The sequence below is a fragment of the Melospiza melodia genome, chromosome 18 (genome assembly GCF_035770615.1).
Source record: "Melospiza melodia melodia isolate bMelMel2 chromosome 18, bMelMel2.pri, whole genome shotgun sequence".
In the NCBI taxonomy this organism is placed as follows: domain Eukaryota; kingdom Metazoa; phylum Chordata; class Aves; order Passeriformes; family Passerellidae; genus Melospiza; species Melospiza melodia.
In genome coordinates, this window is record NC_086211.1 from 13507179 (window position 1) to 13527757 (window position 20579).

Genomic DNA, 20579 nt, shown 5'->3' on the forward strand with positions numbered 1-20579 from the left:
TACAAGAAGGAGCAAAGTTCAGAAGAAATAGAAAGAAATACAAAAAGTAGTTAAAACATGGAGCTCCTTATCAGAGGATGCTGTGGCTGTTCAATATTTACTCTGGCTCACAGGACTGTGGGTTAATTCTGGGAAGTGAGATCAGCTGGAAGCTGCTGAATGTACAGAAACCCCCCCAGAGCTGCAGGAAGCTGGGGAATATTTTAGGGACTATCACTCTCTTTTGCTCTATTCTGCTGTGTCCTGAGCCGTGAGCTACTCCCCAAAATGAGAACATGAAAGTTTGCCAGCATCTCCCAGAACTGCAGCTTCTTCCATAACTATTCACAAAACAAAGAAATCCCACTTCACATTTATAAAGAGTTATGAATTTTTACATACACACACCTCATATCACATCTATCCTGTTTATATCAAGAATTAGCCCCATGTTTTTGAGTGTGGTGGAGGTGAGGTTGTAGCTTTGGAGTTTGTTTTTCCTACAGGTTGAGACTACTCAGAGCTTTGAAATGATTTCACATTTCCTTATAAAGGACAAAGGGATGTCCTTTGATAAATAACTGTAGTTGGATTCTATTTTGCAGCACAGCCACAGAAATAACATTAAGTCTCATAGAAACATTCCCTGAGCTGAGATGGGCAAGATCTACCACACAGTTGAGTCCCATCAGGCTAAAAATTTATAAAGGCTCTTTCTGCACTAAAAAGAAGAAACAAACAATCCAAACCTCCCCAAAAACCTCTAAAAATTTATAAAGGCACTTTCTGTATTAAAAAGAAGAAACAAACAATCCAAACCTCCCCAAAAACCTCTCCATACTTATTCCAATGCAAAGCTAAGAGAAATTTGCTAGAACCAGACAGGCAGTGAGTAACTATCAAGCTCACATATTATCTACAGTTGCAGATAAAACTTTGTGAAAGCTCCTCAAAAGAGACACAATATTGTAACACCAGTAAGTTTTTCAGCACTGAAGTCCTGAAAACTTTCTTGAGCCTAAAAACCATTGCTTTCTGTTCCACACAATGCTTCAGTTTGAGGACAAAATGAATGAAGACTCTCAATTTTCTGAATTAATCAAAAAGAAACATTCTAGTTCTCTCCATTAGAGACAAAATGTCCCAGGAAGTAGAAGCTGAGAGGCTCTGAGCTGTCAGTGTAACACCACTCCATTGCTTGTCAAGATGTCCTGGGTACTGATCCTGCCTTATGGAACAGGCACCTCATTCAAAACCAAGGAACACTCTGAACAACAGAAATATTCCTCTACTTGTGGTTTTGCACAAACCAGCTTGCTCAGGGAACATGCTGGGTCTTGCCTGAAATACCTCAGCACCATCTACAGGAAGCCAAGGGCTCGACAGCACCTCTGGAACAACCCTGGAAATTGGGCTGGAATTGCAGAAATCAGCAAGCACTTGGGAATGCTGGCTGGAGCAAATCTCAAACAGAGAGCTGGGCTCCATCTGCAATTCAAAGTGCTCTCTCCACTCCACTGGCTGCTCTCCCACAGCCAAAGGCTATGCCAGAAGCCTCTGTAAATTTAGAACAGCACTTTGTCACCGCATGCATCCCAAGGTTCACCCTTCCCAGCACTCCCTTCTCCTTTAAAAGCAACACAGCCAATCTTTCCATCTTCCCTCTGAGGTCATTCACACTCCTCCACACTCTCTAGGTGGCCTAAATCCCTCTTGAAATGTGGTGTCCAAACTGGATAAAATATTCATTACAGCAGGAGTTTTACAACTGTGAGCAGGATTGGTGCCTATCTTACAGACAAGATGTATTTTATGCATTCTTGTCTATCTGGGTTTTTTTGTAACCCCATGTCACTTATGACTAACCCTCACTTCACAGAAGACCACACAGACTTCACTCCAGAGCTGCTGCCACACAGGAATAATTAATTCATCCTGAAGAAAACTGTATTTCTGGAACCCTTTTTCTACTTTACTAAAAAGTAATTTTAAATCTATGCCTGCCTGGTAAGGTGCTGCAGCCCCTCTAGCTGATCTGACTGCAGGTATAACAAGCATATTTCCTATGCTCTCATATGAAGTATTAATAGAAAAGCCCTGCAGAACATTTCCTTATCACCCAACAACACTGTCAGCTCCTTTTCAAGTACAGCTTTCCAATCAAGCACACAGGCACTTCAGATTTTTACCAACACCAATAAGGTCTCACATTTGCTTTTGACAGTGCCATACAAAAGTGTCAAAATCCAACTTGCACCACTTCTTCCCCACTCACAGTGCCAAAATGAGGGAGAAACTGCCTTGTTTTACAGCTGGGGGCAGCACCAAAGTGCATTTCTCCATAGTCTGTCTATTCCTCCTTATCTCTGGGAAGGCTCACATGAGCTCTGTGTTCCTACAGTCACAGCTAAATGCCACAAGATGTCACTGTGTCCCTAAAATATTTGGAAACGTGATTAGGGTTTTGCCCAGTCATAAATACATAGCCCTAAAGGAACAGAAAAATATAATTGGAATATTAGAATTACAGGCTGCATAAAAACTGCCTTCCTTAAAAGTTTAGTACTCAAACTTTAGGACTTAGGTTTTGTGCAAGGTGTATGGAACCACATACAACATTTCTTCAAGCAAGATGAAATTCACAGCTCTGGAAAACACAAAGAGCAGCTTAGCAGAAGTTTTCTGATGCTCTATTATATTATTTAGGCTCCCAGTGCTTTACCCTACAGGGCTCTGATCCCCTCTGTACATGAGAAGCCACAACCCAGGGAGGACAAAGGGTTCCCTGAGGAACTCCAGCCTGAATCCCTGAATCCCTGACAAACACCCCAAGCAAGGGGCACAGCATCTCCCCACACACACACAGAGGTTCTGTGTCCCTCTGTCCAGGCACAATCCTGGCTGCAGGAGGCAGCACTGACAGCACAGGCTCCTGCTGAAGTTCAACAACAGCCCCACACTGCTTTGAAACCTCTGCCAGAACTTCTAACCCAGTCAAGAAACAGCATGTTACACTTTCCATTCTGCTGGAAGCCTCAGCATCTCATCCAAATTCACTGTCCAGACATGCACAAATGGGGCCAGGGCAGTACCTGACTTGCCATCAGTGCTCCTGCAGCACTTTCCCCTTAGCTGCAGGTTTAGAGCATTTCCCCAGTGCTGTGACACCCCTGTTATGGCACTTGTCAGTTCTACATTTCACTTGTCAATAGGTGGCCCTGTGCTAAGGAAGAAAATAATAATTCTTAAAGCTGTGACAGGCATCATCAGCTTTTAAGAACAAGACAACAAAGACAGACCAAGGTAATGATTAGGATAGCAGTTCTGCAAACATTTCTCCTGACTTCCAGGCTTCACATTGCTCTGCCTGGTTTAAAACCCAAATCCCAATGATTAACAGCATGAGGAAGTGGATAATATCCTTAGGAACAAAGCCAGGAGATTTCAATGAGAAACAGCATACCATGAGCCAAGACTGAAGGGCTAAAATCCAACTTACCTGTCATATGTCTCTTTGAGATCTCTGGCCAGTTTGCACTTGGGTAGGATGTGATGAAAAGGTGACTGGGGCCCTTCTGTGGCTATGGAAAGATTCAAAACAAGAAAGTAAATAACTGACTTCAAACCAAAGAGTTTCCTCTTCCCCCACTGGGTATCAACATTAGTGACAGAATTTTTATCATTTTATCTACAATTACCTTTCAAATCTTTTACAATAACTCAAGTTACACATTAAGATGATAATAGTGAATTAATGCCAACTTTTGCTAAACCTCAACTCAGTTAAGCACATGTAACCAAATTGGACAAATGATGACTTTAAATGCTTTGTTTTTCTAGATGTTAGCTTTAATTTTTAATGCTTGCAGCAAGATAATGCATCACTGTCAGAGTTCACCTTAAATAGTCCACACTGTTATGAGCATTACAGTTACAGAGCATTTTCCAAGTACAGTCTAGAAAAATGCTTTGTAACTGTTTGCTAGCCAGGTAACAGCACAGAAGAGTGAAGCTTCCACATAACCAGTCTGGTGACTCAGCAGACAGCATTAAAGCATGCAAAACTTGCTCTAGGTTGGGTGAAGGAGGCCACACAGGAGCTCTTTCATGTCAGCCTGACAGGGAGAGACAAACATGATGGCTCAGTGCAGTCTCCAGGGATTGTGCTGAACTTAACTAGCAAAGAAAGCAAAGAAACTACTTCACCTCTGTCACAGACATGTTTTCTGAAAAATCCTTTCCTTAGGATTTTTTCTCCTGAGAAGCTGAGAGGCCTCAGGAACAAAATGTAAACAATGATTATCTGCTGCTGTGGCATGCAACAGGTGGATCTGTGATTGGTCTCATGTGGTTGTTTCCAATTAATGGCCAATCACAGTCCAGCTGTTCAGACTGTCTTGGTCAGTCACAAGCCTTTGTTATCATTCCTTCTTTTTCTATTCTTAGCTAGCCTCCTGATGAAATCCTTTCTTCTATTCTTTTAGTACAGTTTTAATATAATATATAACATAAAATAATAATTCAAGCCTTCTGAAACATAGAGTCAAAACACAGAGTCATTCTTGTCTCTTCCCTCATCCTGGGACCCCTGTGAACACCACCACAAACCTCTAAAAATCAGCCTCAGCCAAGTTCACTATCTCTGCATAGGGATAGTGAACTTGGCTGAGGCAAAATGAAGGGAAAAGCTGTCAGAATGCTACAGAGCACCAAAACTTGATCACAGTTCTACAGAGCACCAAAACTTATTCACAGAGCTACAGAGCACCAAAACTTGTTCACAGCGATCCCAGGCACGAGAGAAGCAAGAAGGCACAACCAGCACCTCTCAGGAAGAGTGTCCCAGTTGAGAGCCCCAGCTGCTGAAGGCACTCACTCTCTGCCATGGCAGACACCTCGTCCTGGATGGCCAGGATGAGCTTGGCCTCGCGGGTCAGGTACTGGCAGCGGCGCTCCTCGTGCTGCAGGACGATGGCGATCCTGCGCGACAGGTTGTGCAGGCAGCTGATCACCGACGGGTCCGCGTTGGCCTGAGGGGAGCACCAGCAGCCTCTGAGCCAGGCAACCACAGGCATCATGGGGAACAGGCAAATGGTTCCCACTGACACCAAAGATCAGCCTCTCAACTGGAAATGAACAGAATTTTCTCTACCCGCGACCAAGCAGAAGCTCGGAGGGGTCCAAAAGTAATTTGGATTTTTAAGCTCGTTAAGTGCGTGAAAGGAACAACACACATGGACAGGGATAGCTCTGTCTGGGTTGCTTTTCCAGTTGTTAACCTTCTACCAGCAGAGAGCAAAGATCTCAACTTCACACAGTGAGACAAGACAGTGTCAAGCTTTTTGAAAAGGCAGAATATCCCAATGTTCAGGTGAAACTCACTGGCATCACAGCACCTTTAACATGTCCCACTAACTTCATGTTGCCACACTGGTGTTTGTCCTCTATACTGACAAGGAACTAACTAGGTAACAATTACCAGCTCATGACCAATATTTTTATCCCAAATCTGTATTAATTTGGATCTATGCTCCCAAAAAATTCACAAATATAGCTTATTGCTAACACTGCATTTATGAAAGTCCCAGAAAGAAAGTGCTGGAAAAATCTATCACATCAGTACAGCTGCCAAGGGGGGTGAGGGGGAATTCACTCGCTCCAGCATGAGTCAGCAGCTGCTTCATGTTTGTTAAGACATTTAAAGGAATTTAAAGTTCTGGCAAGTGACCACTTGGCACAGAAAGCAGCAAACTGTGACTCATCAGTTTTTTGACTCCGCTGTTCTTGCTGAGTCACGCCACGTTGGTAGCCCTGAAGCTCAAACACAGCAGGATCAGTGCTGATTATCACACTTGGGCCTTTGCCTGCTCTGTCTGCCCACTGCAGATGGACACTCATCTTTATCTCTGAGGGCCTCCACCCAGCTCCTGCACTGCACTGCTCCATCCCAGGAAAAAATTTCCACTTGCTTCTTGCCCAACAATTTCCAGAAACCTGACTGCCCCTGTGAACTAAGAGTGTCTCATTTGGCAAATGGATTTTGTGCTGCATCACACACACAATTACATCAGTATCATCTCATGGCTGAAGGGCAAAGAAAGCAAGTTTTCCTAGAAGCACTAGAAATTAGATTCCAGAAAAATGTGGGCTAGTCTTCAGTGTGAATGAAGTGAATGAAGGAGCATTGGTTTCAATGCTTCTGCTGCCACATGGCTCAGTGTGCATCATCAATGTGTGTTTTTGCAGGTGCATCTACACACACTTCCCTGCAAGCAAAGCACAGGGCTTTAACAAATCACCAAAACAACATCTCTTAACATGGGGAATCTAAAATCAACTCCTCCATTGCAAATTCAGCACTCCCTGACCCAGCAGTGTCCTAAAGCAGAGGAACACTGGATTCCCAGCAGAGCTCTGTAAACAATTTCTGGCTTGATTCAGGCACTTGTCCTGGGTGAAACCTTGCTCCTCATCCAATGACAAGCCATGCAGGCTGGGGCCAGCTCTATGTCACCACTGCAAAGCCAGTAGTAAGAAAAGTACTAGTGCTAAAAGAAAAAAATTCCTTTCACAAGCAGGGAGCTGGAGGTTTAAAAATGATGACATTACATCCAGTTGAGCACAAACCAACCATTTCCACAAAGATGACTATTTATTTTTAAACAACCTGTGGACTGGGAAAAGAAAGCCAGAGCTCAGAAATCAAGTCATGCTTGAACATAATGAAATTTCTAGGGCTTTATACACCTAATTAGCCAAGTCAGGATCCCTTAACAACAGCATCTAGTTAATAGAGGATGCCTGAAAAAAATTCCAGGCAGAAACTACGTATTTGTTCTAGGTTTTTGCTGAGCATTGAAACCTCATTATTCTTCACTTGTACCTTCTTCTCATTTAGCTGCTCAGCTGCTGCTCCCTGGCACTCTCCCTTTACAGTGACCTCACTGCTGAGAGGAGGCAGCTTTCAAACACTGGCCATTAATCACAAAACAAGCCTGGAGTGTGAGCCTACTGCATTGTCTCATGCATGCAAGCACATCCCACTGTCAGATGGAATGGAGACAGTCCTTACCCTTAGTGCAAACACCACGTTGAACAGAATCATGGTGGGCATCTCTCTCTTTGGTGAGGGGTCAGTTTTGGATACCTGAAAAATATTTTTTAGAAAATCCCATTGGCTAGTGTCAGCTGGAGAGAGTAACAAAGGGAAAGTAATTTTTAAAAATTTTAAAAACATAGTTAAATAACAAGCTCAGAAAAGAGAGTAGGCAAATCAATATATAACATCAAATATGACTGGCAAAATATAGAACTATGCTTTTGTTTTTAATTGGAGGGTCACACAGTTACTCTACAACACTGCCTTTGCTGAGCAGCTGTGAAGACTCAAACCAAAGCCTTTTAGTCACAAGCATGGCAATGAGTGTCAGTTAAGGCAGCACTCTTGCTTAGTGTCTCTGTTGTTACATTTAGCATCATTAGAGACCTTAGGTTTAAATGCTTAGCACAACTGTCAGATGTACTGTCAACAGAATTCCACAGATCTCAGGCCACACCTATTCCTTCCTTTCCTAAAATCCCCATTCAAATTTCATCCTGTTACAAGCTGCTGCTTTTATCACACAAAATATGCTCTAGAACAGCAGTACTAAAATAAAAGGTTTGATTTTTCCCTTCCTGCAGGATTTCAAACACATTTTTCAGCCTCTCTATTCTCTGTGTAGCAGAGAGCTCCATTCCTAAGGCAGATTCAAACTTTCCAGTGAGAAGAAACAGCTGGAGCTGAGACAAGCAAGTGGAATTTGCACAGCCAGACCAGCTCCAAAGGAAGCACGTGTCACCACAAGATGGAGCACAAAATGCAGGGGACATTCCCACCTCCCCTGCAGCTCCCTGCTCAACAGCCACCCCATCCCCAGAGCAAACAGCTGGAACCTGCCAGGCCAAACAAAAGTTGGTGTCTACCCAAAGCAAGTGCAGCACCTGAGCCAGGGCAAGCACAGCAGCATCTGCCCTTCCCACAGGTTCCCAGCACCAGCAGTGAACTGCTCAGGACTGAACTCCAAAATCTGTCTTTCACTCAGGAGTCTCTACATTTAGAAAACTAGGAGGTGATACATATTTGGGTTTTTTTTGTTTTTTTTTTTTTTGTCCTAAAGTGAAAATTACATTCTGTCAGAAAGGCAGTGATGGGAGAGTGGTAAAGGCAGTTTATCTGTTCTGGAGTTACAGGTTCCAGGACATCCTGTGAATTTCCAAGTGTAAGGACTGATCCTGCTCCTTCCTTAAAATCAGAGAAAGTACCACCACTAACATCAGTTGGATGCAGGCTAGATTTTATATCAACTCATGCCCAGAAAAAAAGAAGACTGAGCTGGGAAAGAAAATGCTGAAGGAATTTGAAGAATTCAGAACATTGCTACATAAAAAGCAATCTGGCACACAGGATTAAATGCTTGTGCTCTTGTAACTCCTGAATCTCATTGGAGTAAAAATTTGCTGAGCTGTCCTGTGGATTAATTTACTGCAGTATGGACTCTGAGGAAACTCAAAGCAGAGGCTGCTGGGTTACTCCAGACACTGCCTGAGCTCCATGGAAAAGCAGCTCCATCTGGCTTCCTCCTAACTGCAGGAGGGTCCCAGATTTACACTGACACAAACCAGCAGAGATGGCTGCCACATCGAGAAGATCCTGGACTCTAGAAAGTTCTGGGGCGCCTCCCAGGGTGATAAGACACACCCAAAAAGTTCCTTCAGAAGTAACAAAAAAGTGCTTACAGCTCCTTATAACTTTATTTACTTGCCCAGATGCAATTTTATTTAGACAAACTGAAATGAAGTGACATTTCATGCAATTAGGATTAAACTGATTGGAAAGAATGTACAATAGTAGGTGGTGAAAAAATGCAAATACAAATTATTAACCTTGTTTAGAGCACATTTAGGAGGCTGAACCTTTCAGATGAGATTAAAAAAAGAAAGAAAAATGATCTGAGGGAGAACAGGCCACTGCTGTCAGAGCCTTGAGGGCACCAAAATGGCCCAGGCCAGGACCTGTTCCCACACAATTTCTCCCAAAAATCCATGACTGGGAGCCCCATTTAAGCTCAGCCCAGGGCCTGGAGCTGTGCCTGTGTCCAGGATGGACCTTGGATCTGTGCCTGTCTCCTGGTTTACCACATCCCACCCCTGTCCTGTCCCCTTCTGCTCCTGGCTGGGGTCCCAATAAAGACCCTGGGCCTGGTTCCCCACTTTGCCTTGTCTGGGGCTGCTGATGGATTTGCACAGCTTGGGCACACTTGAATCCTGTCTTCCAAGACAGTTTAACTTTTCAGGACTGAGTCTTGGTGCTTCTCCATGACATTTCCTGCAGACTCACAACTGAGTTCCCAAAGTAGCATCTTTTGATGCTTTAGGGCAGCTCCTCACTGGGATTAAAGCAGTCTGGTCCTCTAAATATCATGCAGCAGTTACCAACAAGCAGTTTCCACCTCTAATTATAGCTAGAAAGCAGGACAGAATTGGCAAGCAGACTTTTTCCCCTAAAAAAAAAGGAATGACTTAGCAAATTTGATGAAAAATGAGACCAAAGAAGTTCAGTGACAGGGATCAGCACTGGATTCAGAAATTACCAAAACCTAGTTCATTCCTACAGTTGAGCAGGAGGAAGGAACAGGACAGGGAATATCAGGAACACAGAAGCAGGTGAATTCTTTCCTGGATTTAAGCAGGGCCTTTTACAGTCCAGATAGCAAACTGCTCTCATTCTAAGGACCTAAAACAGGCCATGGAGGAAGGTCTCCATGCAAACAGCAGCCTGACTTGGTCCACAAGAAAATTCTAGATCTCTTTCAACATCCTACATATTCCATCTAAGTCTTGTGGATCATCTTCAGCCTCAGGAAAAGTTAAAAGCCAGACAAGGCTGACGCAGCTTTTAGCATTTGTGAAGGGTTTTGGTGGTGTTTTTTTAACTGCCACACTAATTAGAGGTGCTAAAAGCTAACTTGCAGTAACTAAAATAGTGAGAAACAGCTTTTGGAGTTGGAGTGCCCAGTTTTACTTCTCTTTACTCACACTGCTTCCCTACAGTAACCAGAAGAGTTTCTGTGATCGCTGACAGCTCCCTCAGTTTGCCACTCACTCCAGTGACCCAGAATAAATAAAAGACAGCTTGGAGCATCAGGGAGTAAAACCAGGATCAAAAGCCAACATGGGCATTCTGAATTGCAGGTTTCCTCACTAAAGCCAGGCAGTTTGTGAGGAAGGCAGGTCCCCAGAGGGGATCTCATACCTACCTGCCCAAGGGCATGCTGGAGCAAGGTGGGATGGCCAACAAAGCGAACATTATCAATCTTCAATTCAAACTTTTTGCCACACATATCTGACTTGGTAGCCAAAATTGTTGCCAGGATGACATCTGAAAACCTTGAAGAGCAGAAACAGAAGTTATTACAGTTTTCAAAGAGCACACCCCCAAAATATTCCTCCAAGTACAGATATATTTAACTCCAAAGTTTTTAAGGCGTTGTAAATTGTGAATAGATTGCTGTACCCGGAGTACGACCAATTATGTAAAATTAAGGACCCCTAAATTACATCCCTCAGATCATCACAATTATAAAACAGGAAGCGTTCACAACAAAGACTGCAGGGTCATGCTCATTTAATTACATGCTCAGCAAAATACATTGAAAAGATTAGATGCAGTTTGCTTAAATATAAAAAGAGCTGGAGTTAGCCATTGCCTGGATTTAGCTGCAGGTTAATGAACTTACTAAGCAATTACATGTTGACACAGCCTGTCACTCAAGCACAACAGAGATCTTTAAGCCACCCAGTATGGCAGAGGGGAAGGCAAGAAAGCTGATTCAATTAAAAGAAACACAGCCAATGCTTGTCCTTCCTTTCCCAAAGCTCATCATTCCAAGCTCCTCATTTAACAGATCTCAACCTGTGCTCAGCAGACCACTGGCACCTTCCAAGAGCTGCCTGGCCTCACCTGGGCTTTCTCATTTGATAAATCACACTCATGACAGGCCAGGCCCTTCCCAATGCCCAGCCATGGGGTTATACTGAATTGCTCTGGACTGGTGAGGGCAAGGCAGCAGCTCTGAGACAGGAGGGCAAGAACCCACAAGGGGTCAAAACCAGCTAAAATCCTGTGTGACAAGGGAGGAATTCCACAACTGCTCTCTCTGATGGCCTCACAGCATTGGTGTGGTCTCTACCAACACTTGTTTTCCTCAAGGTGTCCCCTGGGACAGTGAAGCCCAAACCCACAGGGAAGAGAACTCAGCTGCTAGAGTAAACTTGTTGCTCTAAAACAGGAGCAGTGCAAGCCTTGTTATTGACAAGTTCTCTCCTCATCTGTTTTATAGAAGCTCCTACTTCACCAAATGAATTTCAAACCACTTTCTGACGAGAGCTGGTTTTTAAGAATGAAAATGTTTATTGCATTTAGTGTATTTACACCCAGGGATCAGTGCCCGTGCCAGACCATCCCCCTAGAGCAGGCAGGTAGCCCAGATAACCCAGTATCACTCAGAGAGGAGGGCAGGCATGGGTGTGTGCTGTGCTCACCTTATCTCTTGGCCACAAGTGAGCCCTCCATGCCCAGAGAAGCAATTAATGTAGCTTAGTCCTGCTTCCCTCTGAGTCATGGTGCAATACAGAAATTAAGACAAATGCACTCAAGGACGCAGGGGGAATTCCTTTTATTTACAAATACTGGAGATGAAGGACCACACAGGTCCAAACTGAAAAAGCCCCTGGTGCTTGTACAAACAGGTCACTCTGACCACAGCACTCTGCTTATGTTTGGTTTATGCTCTGCTCCCAGCTCCAAGCTAAGGGCAAGCACAGACTAGACAGAGACCCCTGGGGCTACTGAGCCCATGCTCCTCAGCCACGGGGCTGCACAGCTTGGGAAGGCTGGGAGCAAAGGGCAAAGTGCTGGAACGGGACCTGGACTGACAGTCCCTGGAGATCACATTCAAAATAGGAAAAAAGTCACCATGACAGCAGTGAGCTGCTTCTCCTCCTCTTTCTGCCCTGCTCAGCAGCTCGTTAAGAGGCTCATCATGGAGCCAGGAAGATGGGAACAGCAGTGGATCCAAAAGGAGCATATGTTTTGGGGGGTGAGGGGAGAAGGAGGGCAAACTGGAAAATGTCGGCTTCCTGCTAAGAAATGAGTTACCCTTCCCTCCTCCAGCCTTGGCAAAGGACACCTGGGAGCTGATAAACTGATCATTCTGGGAACTTCCACAAGGAATTACAGATCCTTTAACAGATAAACGTGGTGCTAAAGGCGGGAATTCAGCAGTTTCCCAGGGGAGCTCTTGACACCAACAGCCCTGTCTGCCCTGCCTTGTATGTGGCTCTTTGGGGAGGAAGAGATTAAAAGGCTGATTTTGGAAAGTCCTCAGGATCTTTTTACTAGCAGGGTCTTCTGTGTCTGGGAGAGTACTGAATTGCAGCCAGAGGAGATGCTCAGAGACAGAATCCTGACACAGGTGCACCTCCTATCACCACAGGCTCTCCCAAGAGTCACCTGCACTCCAGCCCCATTCTCCTCCTCTGACAGCCTGGATTTATAGTTTTGCTGTCTGGGCTTTTTTAACCCCCAGTGCTCTACATAATTTTGACATTTCTTAGGCCTCAGGACAATAGGGAAATCGAGGAACAGCAGATGTGTTATTCCCATTACTTCAATTAGTCACCTCATCTTAGAAAATGACATTTTAAATATTTCAACACACATTTTCCCATCTTTGGGGTATGTTAAGATGACCTAAAAACACTGACTTCTTAGAGCCCAAGAGTTTGTTAGAAGCAGATCAGGTTTTGCAGTAGGGCAGTAACCCTTCTCCTTTTAAGAGATTAGTCTGAGCATTGTGAATTCCAGGGGGAAGCAAACCTCTTCTGTACTAAGGAATTCAGCAGGCAGAAAGAATATACAATAAACAAAAGCTTTGATTTCTCCAAAATATTCTACCACTCCTCTCCAGAGCACAACATAGCAACAGCACATTGAAAAGAAGGCGGGGAGATTCAAACATGAATTCATTTTTGTCCCCCAAGAATGGATCATAACTTTTTATATGCCACAGGAATTCAAAGCAAGGCTTTTATTAAGAATTTTTCTTTGAAGTAGTTCAGAACAGGATCTGAGTATATAGGTGAGGTTTATGTTAAGCAGGGACTAGAGATGTTTTGTTTTTTTTTCCTTCTGGGGCCCTGAGTTAAGCACTTTTCCCTCTCTGTGTGTAACCATCCCATTGAGTGGGGCACCAAGAGCAAGCAACCAGCACAGCTGCCCAAACCTGGATCCCCTAAAGAGCTCTCCATCATTACCCTGGGATTAAACAGATTACTCACTGAGCTGCACTTTCAAGCCACTTCTCCTCAGAAAACAATTTGATTCAGGGCTCCTTGCTGGAATAACTACAATGCCAAGGTTATACTTGGTGCACTCCCAGAGCCTCCCAGCTTTTCCCAATTCACAGAGGGGACAGTGCCACACTCATTCTGGATTCCCTACAGGAAGCACAGAAATGTTAGTAGGACCTTGGTAATTATCCTGGCACAAACCTTTAGTAATACATTTCCTACAGACACTGTGATTTAGCATATGATTTTCTCATCATTCAGTGTAAAACAGAAACCAGAAACACAAGCACAATTAAAAGGATGGTGAGAAAAGAAAGCCATTCTAGACAAAGGTGATTGTTTAGAATGTTTGGTCTTACCCTGAAACCAATTGCTCATCAGTTAGAGGACATTGGTCTCTGAAATGGGAACATGGCCATAAACACAAAACAAAACATAACAAAAGAAAATAAACGAGGCAAGTACACAAAATACAAAAGAGAAAAAAAAAAAGAGATCATATTAAAAACAAGGATGAACTATTAAGGGTTAAACTCCTGTAAAGGAAATGTAACTGTTGAGGAGAGTCTGAAGTTAATGGAAGGTGAATTCCAGGGATACATTGCAGGCTGTTTGACGACATGGAGAAAACAGGCTGAGGTAATTTAGTCCTTGCACTAGCAGTGGCTGCTGCCATGTGTTTTCCCACAGTACACTGCATTTATGGAGCTGATTTCCAGGACACTTTTTAATTCATGCTTACCTTAAGAGAAACAGCAGAGGTTGCAGCCTGATTTGGAGCAGATTCTAAACCTCAGTTTCTTTGCTAGACTATTGCTATCATTTCCAGCAAAGAAGCTCCCATGCAGCCCCAAACAACCCCCAGCTCTTCCCAGTTGATTCTGGAGCTTCCATACCCACAAGACTTAGGAAAAGAGGATGCCAAGTGTCTGTTGGTGCAGGATTCTGTGAAGGGCACACACAGGCACCACTGCTCCTGCAGGGATGCACACAGCAGGCACAAGGCTGGCCAGACTCACAGCACACTGAAAAATCCTTCCCTGCCCCTCTCTGTGCCCCAGGCAATAAGCACAGCTTAGGAAAAGGAGATTGAAAAAGCTTTCAAGGCAAAGAATCCCAAACCCTTCTTTACAACAGGTGTACAGAGCAGGACTGAGTTAGCACCTGTACTCACTTTTACATCAGAAACACCTGTTTCCATTTTAACATCCAACTGCCACTTTTCCCCCAATTAAGATTAAAAAGGACTTGTTTCATAAAACAACTTCATAAATGTACTGAAAAATTAATCTGATAAAAGCTTTCTACTAACCCACAGGAGAAAAGGGAGGCAAAATGAAAACCTCCAACAATTACTTAATACAAAACACAAATTTCTGCCAGTGATGATGAAAAGAGAACCTAGAGAGCCCAAGTGACAAACTACACAATGGGGTGACATTACAGGAAGGGTGTCTCAAGGAATGGGTGCATGAATGGAAAAGCACAGGCTGACAGAAAGGAAGCCTTTCAGAACAAATACAAGGAACAACACTGGAGTCCAGTGAAAGAGGGACAGAGGAAACAAATGTTATCACAGGAGAACTACTGTTTGTTAGAAAGGGACATTCAAACCCTTGTTTGTCAGGAACTTAGGGGTTTTTATAACAGAAGCATTTGCTAAATTTGCTAAAAGTCCTTCAGTTAGTGAGCTCTGCTACTAAAAATGCAAAGTCTGCTGTAACATATGTTACTATATGTGCCTCCTCATTAGAATATTTGCTTGCTGGCTATACCACCTACAGAAAAAATACCAAAAAAACTATTTCAAACCAATTTAACATAGCATTATTTTATGGCTTTAAAGGAGTAATTGCCTCATCTTTTTTCAGGGGAAAGAAAGAAGACTGGCAGGCATCTCCATAAACATTGGGAGGGGGTGTATTCCTGGTAAAACACTCAGAAACTGAAGGATGTTTTTGAAAAGTGCAAATGATGAAAGGCTGAGAAGAAGCCAACAAAGAGAGACACTTGACAAGCAATTTGTTTTGACAGTGACAGCCTTCTGAATACCTTTTTGTTGCCTGGCCACCATCAACACACCTCAAACACTTTTGCTGCTCAACTTGCTTTCAGCAGGAAATAAAATATGTACTCTGAAGACCCAAACACAGCCCCATTGAGCACAAATGAATACAAGCAAACACACCCCAGGAACCTGGGGAAGGATTATCATGAATAAGCTGCCATTGTCTATAAAAAAAACCAAAAAGCATAACAATGACCAGGAAATTGAGCCTGGAGGCTAAAAGAAATCCAATTATCTGTACAAATATGCTACATGGAAATGGAGTTAAGGCACCTAAACTGATCTGATTTTGTCCCTCCTGAGAGCATTAAGAAAGGTCAGTTCCAAAGTAATTGATCTGGGTTCCAATAGCTATGGGGAAAAGGCAACAGTAAATCCTACCTAGGACACAATTGGTACTAGATTACTAATAAATTAAAGACAGGCATCCAATATAAAAAAAGATGACTCCAAGCCTCTTAGGAACTATTGCAGCTACAAGATAAATCTGAAATAACCTTTGTACTGAGCATGCAGTGGGAAAAGCCCAACCCTACAACATTATCAAACTTGCCATACACCACCAACTCAACCTAGCAGTCTGCCCACTCCACAGCCTCACTGTGTGCCACCAAAACCACCCATGGGAGCTCCTGTCATGCAGGGATTGAAAACAACCTTCTTCCAACTCTTCCTCAATGAAGTTTTCCAAAAATAATACAAAAACACTTCACAAATTACTTTTATTGTGGACAATTTCAGACAGAAAATCATCAGAAAACAGACTGGACTTCATGATGATGAACTCTCTCCATGTGCACTGAGTGTCCAGGAAGGGAACTCTGCACTGCAGAAGGATCTTACAGGGATGGAGCTGCCACTGAAGGAATGGCTCTCACAAAACCAGATGCTCCATTCCTGGTCCCCACAACCTGATCTTCAATGGAAACACACAAACTGAAGCAAAAATTCATAATGTTGGTGAGGAAAAAAATCAATTATGATATTGGTTCTATGGCATATGAAGGTTAAACTCCTTTCCTTTCCCAGCTTACAAAGCAGGTGCATCTCCCTCCCTCCAGGGGATCTGCACTTTTCTGCCTTCACTCTCCCCTTGGAATCTCTTCTGTCCCAAGGCACCAACCTCTGTTACTCCTAAAACTGCCTGATACAAATCAAAGTTGGAGCAATCCACTGCACAGTTTTGAAGATGCCTTTTTGTCTTCTGCTGGAAGAAGCATCTGTGTACTTAAAACTTGCATATTTTTCCCACCTCATCAGTCAGTGAAAAACACAAACTTTGCCAACAAAACTCCTCTTGTCTAATTTAAATTACCAGCACTCAGTATATAAAGAGCATGAGCATGTTCTCCTGCTATCAGGTACCACTGAAGAGGACACATTTAACTGCTACATCAGCTGTTGGGATGCAGGGGACTTAAGAGTGATGATTACACTGCTGCTGGGAAAAAGCTTTCAGTAATCAAACTGGAAACAAACACAATTTTGAAAGGGATTTTGAATTTCAGAAAGCAGATGCCCAGCCATATAAGCAGAACTAGCAGTGTGGAAATAAACTTTCAGAGCAACAGAAATGCTGCTGCTCTTCTATTTCCCTTTTCATATGCATGGGAGATACAGACAGATCTGAAAAAAAAATCTTTTACTAGTAACAAGTACCTGACCAGGAGATTAAGCATAAACTTTAATGTGTAAACTTTAATGTGTAAACTTTCAGTGTTCTGGACATCACTACAATGAAACAATCTAAATATTTGTTTAGTGTAGGTTACATGCCAGCACATTCAATTTAAAAATCTGCTTCAGGAAACACCAGCAGTTTTCTCACCTGACCATCATCTGAAATGATAAAAGCTTTTCCTACATCACTGCAGTAACCACACATTGTCTCACACCAACTCAGCAACACAGGCAACATACAATAAACACAGCCACACATTAAGGGCTTTGTCCAACCTGCCAAAACAGCAGAGGCAACAAGAATCAGGGTCAGACAGAAGTTGGTATCATTCCAACACCTTCTTAATCTGCCTAGGGAACCTCTAGAGCCAGGGGTTTGAACACTGAGCCCTCCTGCTGCCCACAGCCCAGCCTGAAAAGCCAGCCACCAGTTCCCCAACATACATATGGTTTGCTCCCTCTGCAGCTGTGCCCTGTCCATGCTGCTCTCACTGGACACACGGCCAAAGGTTGTGTTTGAAGGTTTCAAAGGCATCAGAATGGCAGGAGATACAAATTATCTCAAGCAAAATGTGTTTTCATAAGATCCCAGTCCTGGAAAATGAAATTAACTGATGGATGTTTACAGTCATGTGGGTGACTTTAATTTCAGCTAAACCATTCTCTGCCATAAAGTTAACAACAATCTTACAGTTACAAAGTGATGATTACTTCTTTAGTACCCTTATAAAAGAGAAGAGCAGCAAATACCTCTTTTTTATTAATACTGGAAATTAAAATACCTATCAGAACAAAGATCTGCAAGTGAACTATGGGCCAACAGACAAAAAGACTTTTTCTCTCCCAGATTTCTCTCCTATCTAGTAGTGATAAATTTAGAACTATGCAGCAGATTTCAAATGTTCAGCAAAACTAATTAGAGGGTCCATCCATAAATACACACATGCTGAGCACCACACTGCCTATTTTCAGTGCATTTGTTACCCTCTGATTTCCTGTACTTAAAAAACTCTTTTCAAGTGTCAGTTTCCTTTTGAGCCACTGTGTCACTCCACTGACACAACAGCAGCTCTGTCTGGAGAAACAAAATTAGTTATTCATTAGTGCACAGCAATTCCAATAGAACATTACATGAGCTAGGGAAGAAGTTGAGGCAACTCAAAAACATATCCAGTTAGGAGTAGGCAGGTAAAGGAAAGTGGGATTTTGCCAGAGGATTAATACTCCTAGTTTTGAAAGGGCAATATTGCCTTTCTAACAAGCAAGAATAGCTGATCTTGCCCAGGAAACAAGAGATTCAGCAGCATTCCCTGCTGAGACAGTCCTCTTTACTAAGCACTAAGGTGCTCATAACTTGATATTAAAGCATTTTTTGCCAGGTTGTCTTCTACAGAGTCCAAGAGAATGTGCCTAGGAACTAGGAGGCAAGAGAGCAGGAGGCTGTCTCTCCTCCATTTCAACCTCTTAGGCAGAAGAAATGTTTTCCCTCCTACCTGGAGTCCCCATCTTGATCTTCTGTGGTGTCACCAGAGCCATTCACAGCATATCGACTCCTTGGTTTGTCTGAAGCAAAGAATAAAGATAAATTTACCCAGGAAAAATCTGCTTCATGTGTGTGTGTATGTTTGTCTTTCTATTCTCACTCAAAAGAACATTAAAAAAAAGGGAAAATTTTTATCATTCAGGGGATGAAGAGGAGAAAGTGAAACATACACAGAAACTGACGCAGGTAACAGCTTGTAGTGCAAGAGTGAAAAGTAAAAGTCTGACCAATGCCATTTCCCTCCTTATTGCTCAGGTTTTGGGACAATTACAATGCTCCCAAAGTCATAGGAAGGGAAATCCTTTATCAACAAAAAGCAGGAGGAGGGGTGGCAGGGAAACAGTCAGCAAAATAAACAACTTTTCATATTTCACCTATAAAAGTGGAAAGGGAATTAGAGATGAATCTCTCTTCATAAACTGACTGACAACCTAAGCAGAGGAGTTAAACTTCTCCTGACACCCAGCCACCAGCACACCACCCAAATCACACAGCTCCACCACCCCACAGCACCTTTAGGCCCTGCTCTGATACTGGTCCCAGTCCAGCCACAGGCACCATCCCAAATCACGTGCCTCAAAGTAAGAGGTGCAAGCAGTGCTGGCACCTGAATAATTCCATGCTCCTCTTTTCCAGCAGAAATTAAACCTCCTCCAGCACAAGACTACAGACTAAATTTTTTTAATTCCTAACCATTATTGATTAAAGCTTGTAGTGTTTACTGAATCACTTCTTCTAAATCAGTGCCTTCCTTTTCATCCTGCCTCCTCCTTCCCCTGCAGCTCCCAAACCCCACAGGATTCACCTGGCCCAGGGACAGAGGTACCAGGCAGACAGTGACACCTGGCACTAATGCGGTTCTGTTGATGGATGAGAGGGTCCCAGGGCACCTGGGGGAGTGAGGGCACTGCAGGGCAAGGGCTGAGAAGTGCAGAGTCCCATGGGGAGCTGTGAGGGGTGGCAGGTCCTCATGGACAGGGGGAGTGAGGGGAGCCAGGTACACAGAGAGGGTGAGGGGTGTGGGGGGATGACAGGTACCCAGAGAGTGTGAGGGGGGGATGACAGGTACCCACAGACAGTGTGAGGGGTGTGTGGGGGTGACAGAAACACAGACAGTGTGAGGGGTGTGGGGGGGATGGCAGGTACCCACAGAGAGTGTGAGGGGTATCTGGGGGGGATGGCAGGTACCCACAGAGTGTGAGGGGGGATGACAGATACATACAGACAGTGTGAGGGGTGCGGAGTGCCAGGTGAGGGGTGCCAGGCCCCCATGGACAATGTGAAGGGCCCCCACGGGCGGTGTGAGGGGTCCGTGTGGGGTACCGGCCCCCCAGGGGAGGATGCGAGGCCCCGGCAGAGGCTGCTGCGGGCGGGGGCAGCCGCAGCTCCCGGCGGCGGCACTTACTGTCCTGCGCGGCGGGGTGCTCGGCGCCGCGCTGGAACGGGAAGCGGAACAGCAGCTTGTTGCCGCGGCTGCCCGAGCTCACCAGGATCACGCTGATGGGGCTGGTGCTCTCGCCCATGCCGGCTCGGCCTTCCCGCAGGAAGGGCCCGGCCGCTGCGCCTTCCGCTTCCGCCGGCACTCGGTGCGGCCGCCGCTACGGGCACCGGCGGGACGGTGCGGCCGGGACGGCTCTGCCGGGGGCGGCTCTGCCCGGGGCTGGCTCTGCCCGGAGCGGCTCTGTTCGGGAGCGGCTCTGCCCGGGGGCAGCTGTACCGGGGCCGCCTCTGCTCGGGTCCTGCGCCCCACGGCTTGTGCCCAGTGCAGCCCAATGCCCCCAGTTCTGATCAGCATTTCATGGCCCCACCGTTCATCCCCAGTACAGCCCAGTGCTCCCACTTCCGACAAGCACCTCACACACAGCCCCATTCCCAGCACAGCCCAGTGCCCCCAGTTCAGACCGGCACCTCAACACA

The 20579-nt window shown here is 44.5% G+C and overlaps 1 protein-coding gene and 1 long non-coding RNA gene across 9 annotated transcripts in view; both read right to left on the reverse strand.

Annotated features, from left to right (window-relative positions):
• NPRL3 (NPR3 like, GATOR1 complex subunit) overlaps positions 1-20212 on the reverse strand; it is a 48894-nt gene extending 28682 nt beyond the window's left edge. For 2 of the 8 annotated variants that reach the window (XR_010029960.1, XM_063171172.1), the window contains exons 1-7: positions 20068-20208; positions 18613-18682; positions 13731-13769; positions 10278-10407; positions 7052-7126; positions 4805-5009; positions 3479-3560 (exon numbers count right to left, since the gene is read on the reverse strand). Coding sequence is in view for 7 of the 8 variants with exons in the window: in XM_063171172.1 (XP_063027242.1) it covers positions 3479-3560; positions 4805-5009; positions 7052-7126; positions 10278-10407; positions 13731-13769; positions 18613-18682; positions 20068-20185 (719 nt within the window). In the remaining variant the exon portion in view is untranslated. Of the gene's footprint in view, positions 1-3478; positions 3561-4804; positions 5010-7051; positions 7127-10277; positions 10408-13359; positions 13519-13730; positions 13770-18612; positions 18683-20067 lie in introns of all 8 variants that reach the window. The other 6 variants (XM_063171174.1, XM_063171177.1, XM_063171179.1 and 3 more) reach the window with 6 other exon arrangements.
• On the reverse strand, positions 16148-18599 carry LOC134426295 (uncharacterized). Its single transcript, XR_010029961.1, has 2 exons — positions 17268-18599; positions 16148-16355 (listed from the first exon to the last, which is right to left on the reverse strand). It is a non-coding gene; the product is annotated as an uncharacterized LOC134426295 (long non-coding RNA).
• Positions 20213-20579: the final 367 nt, after the last annotated feature.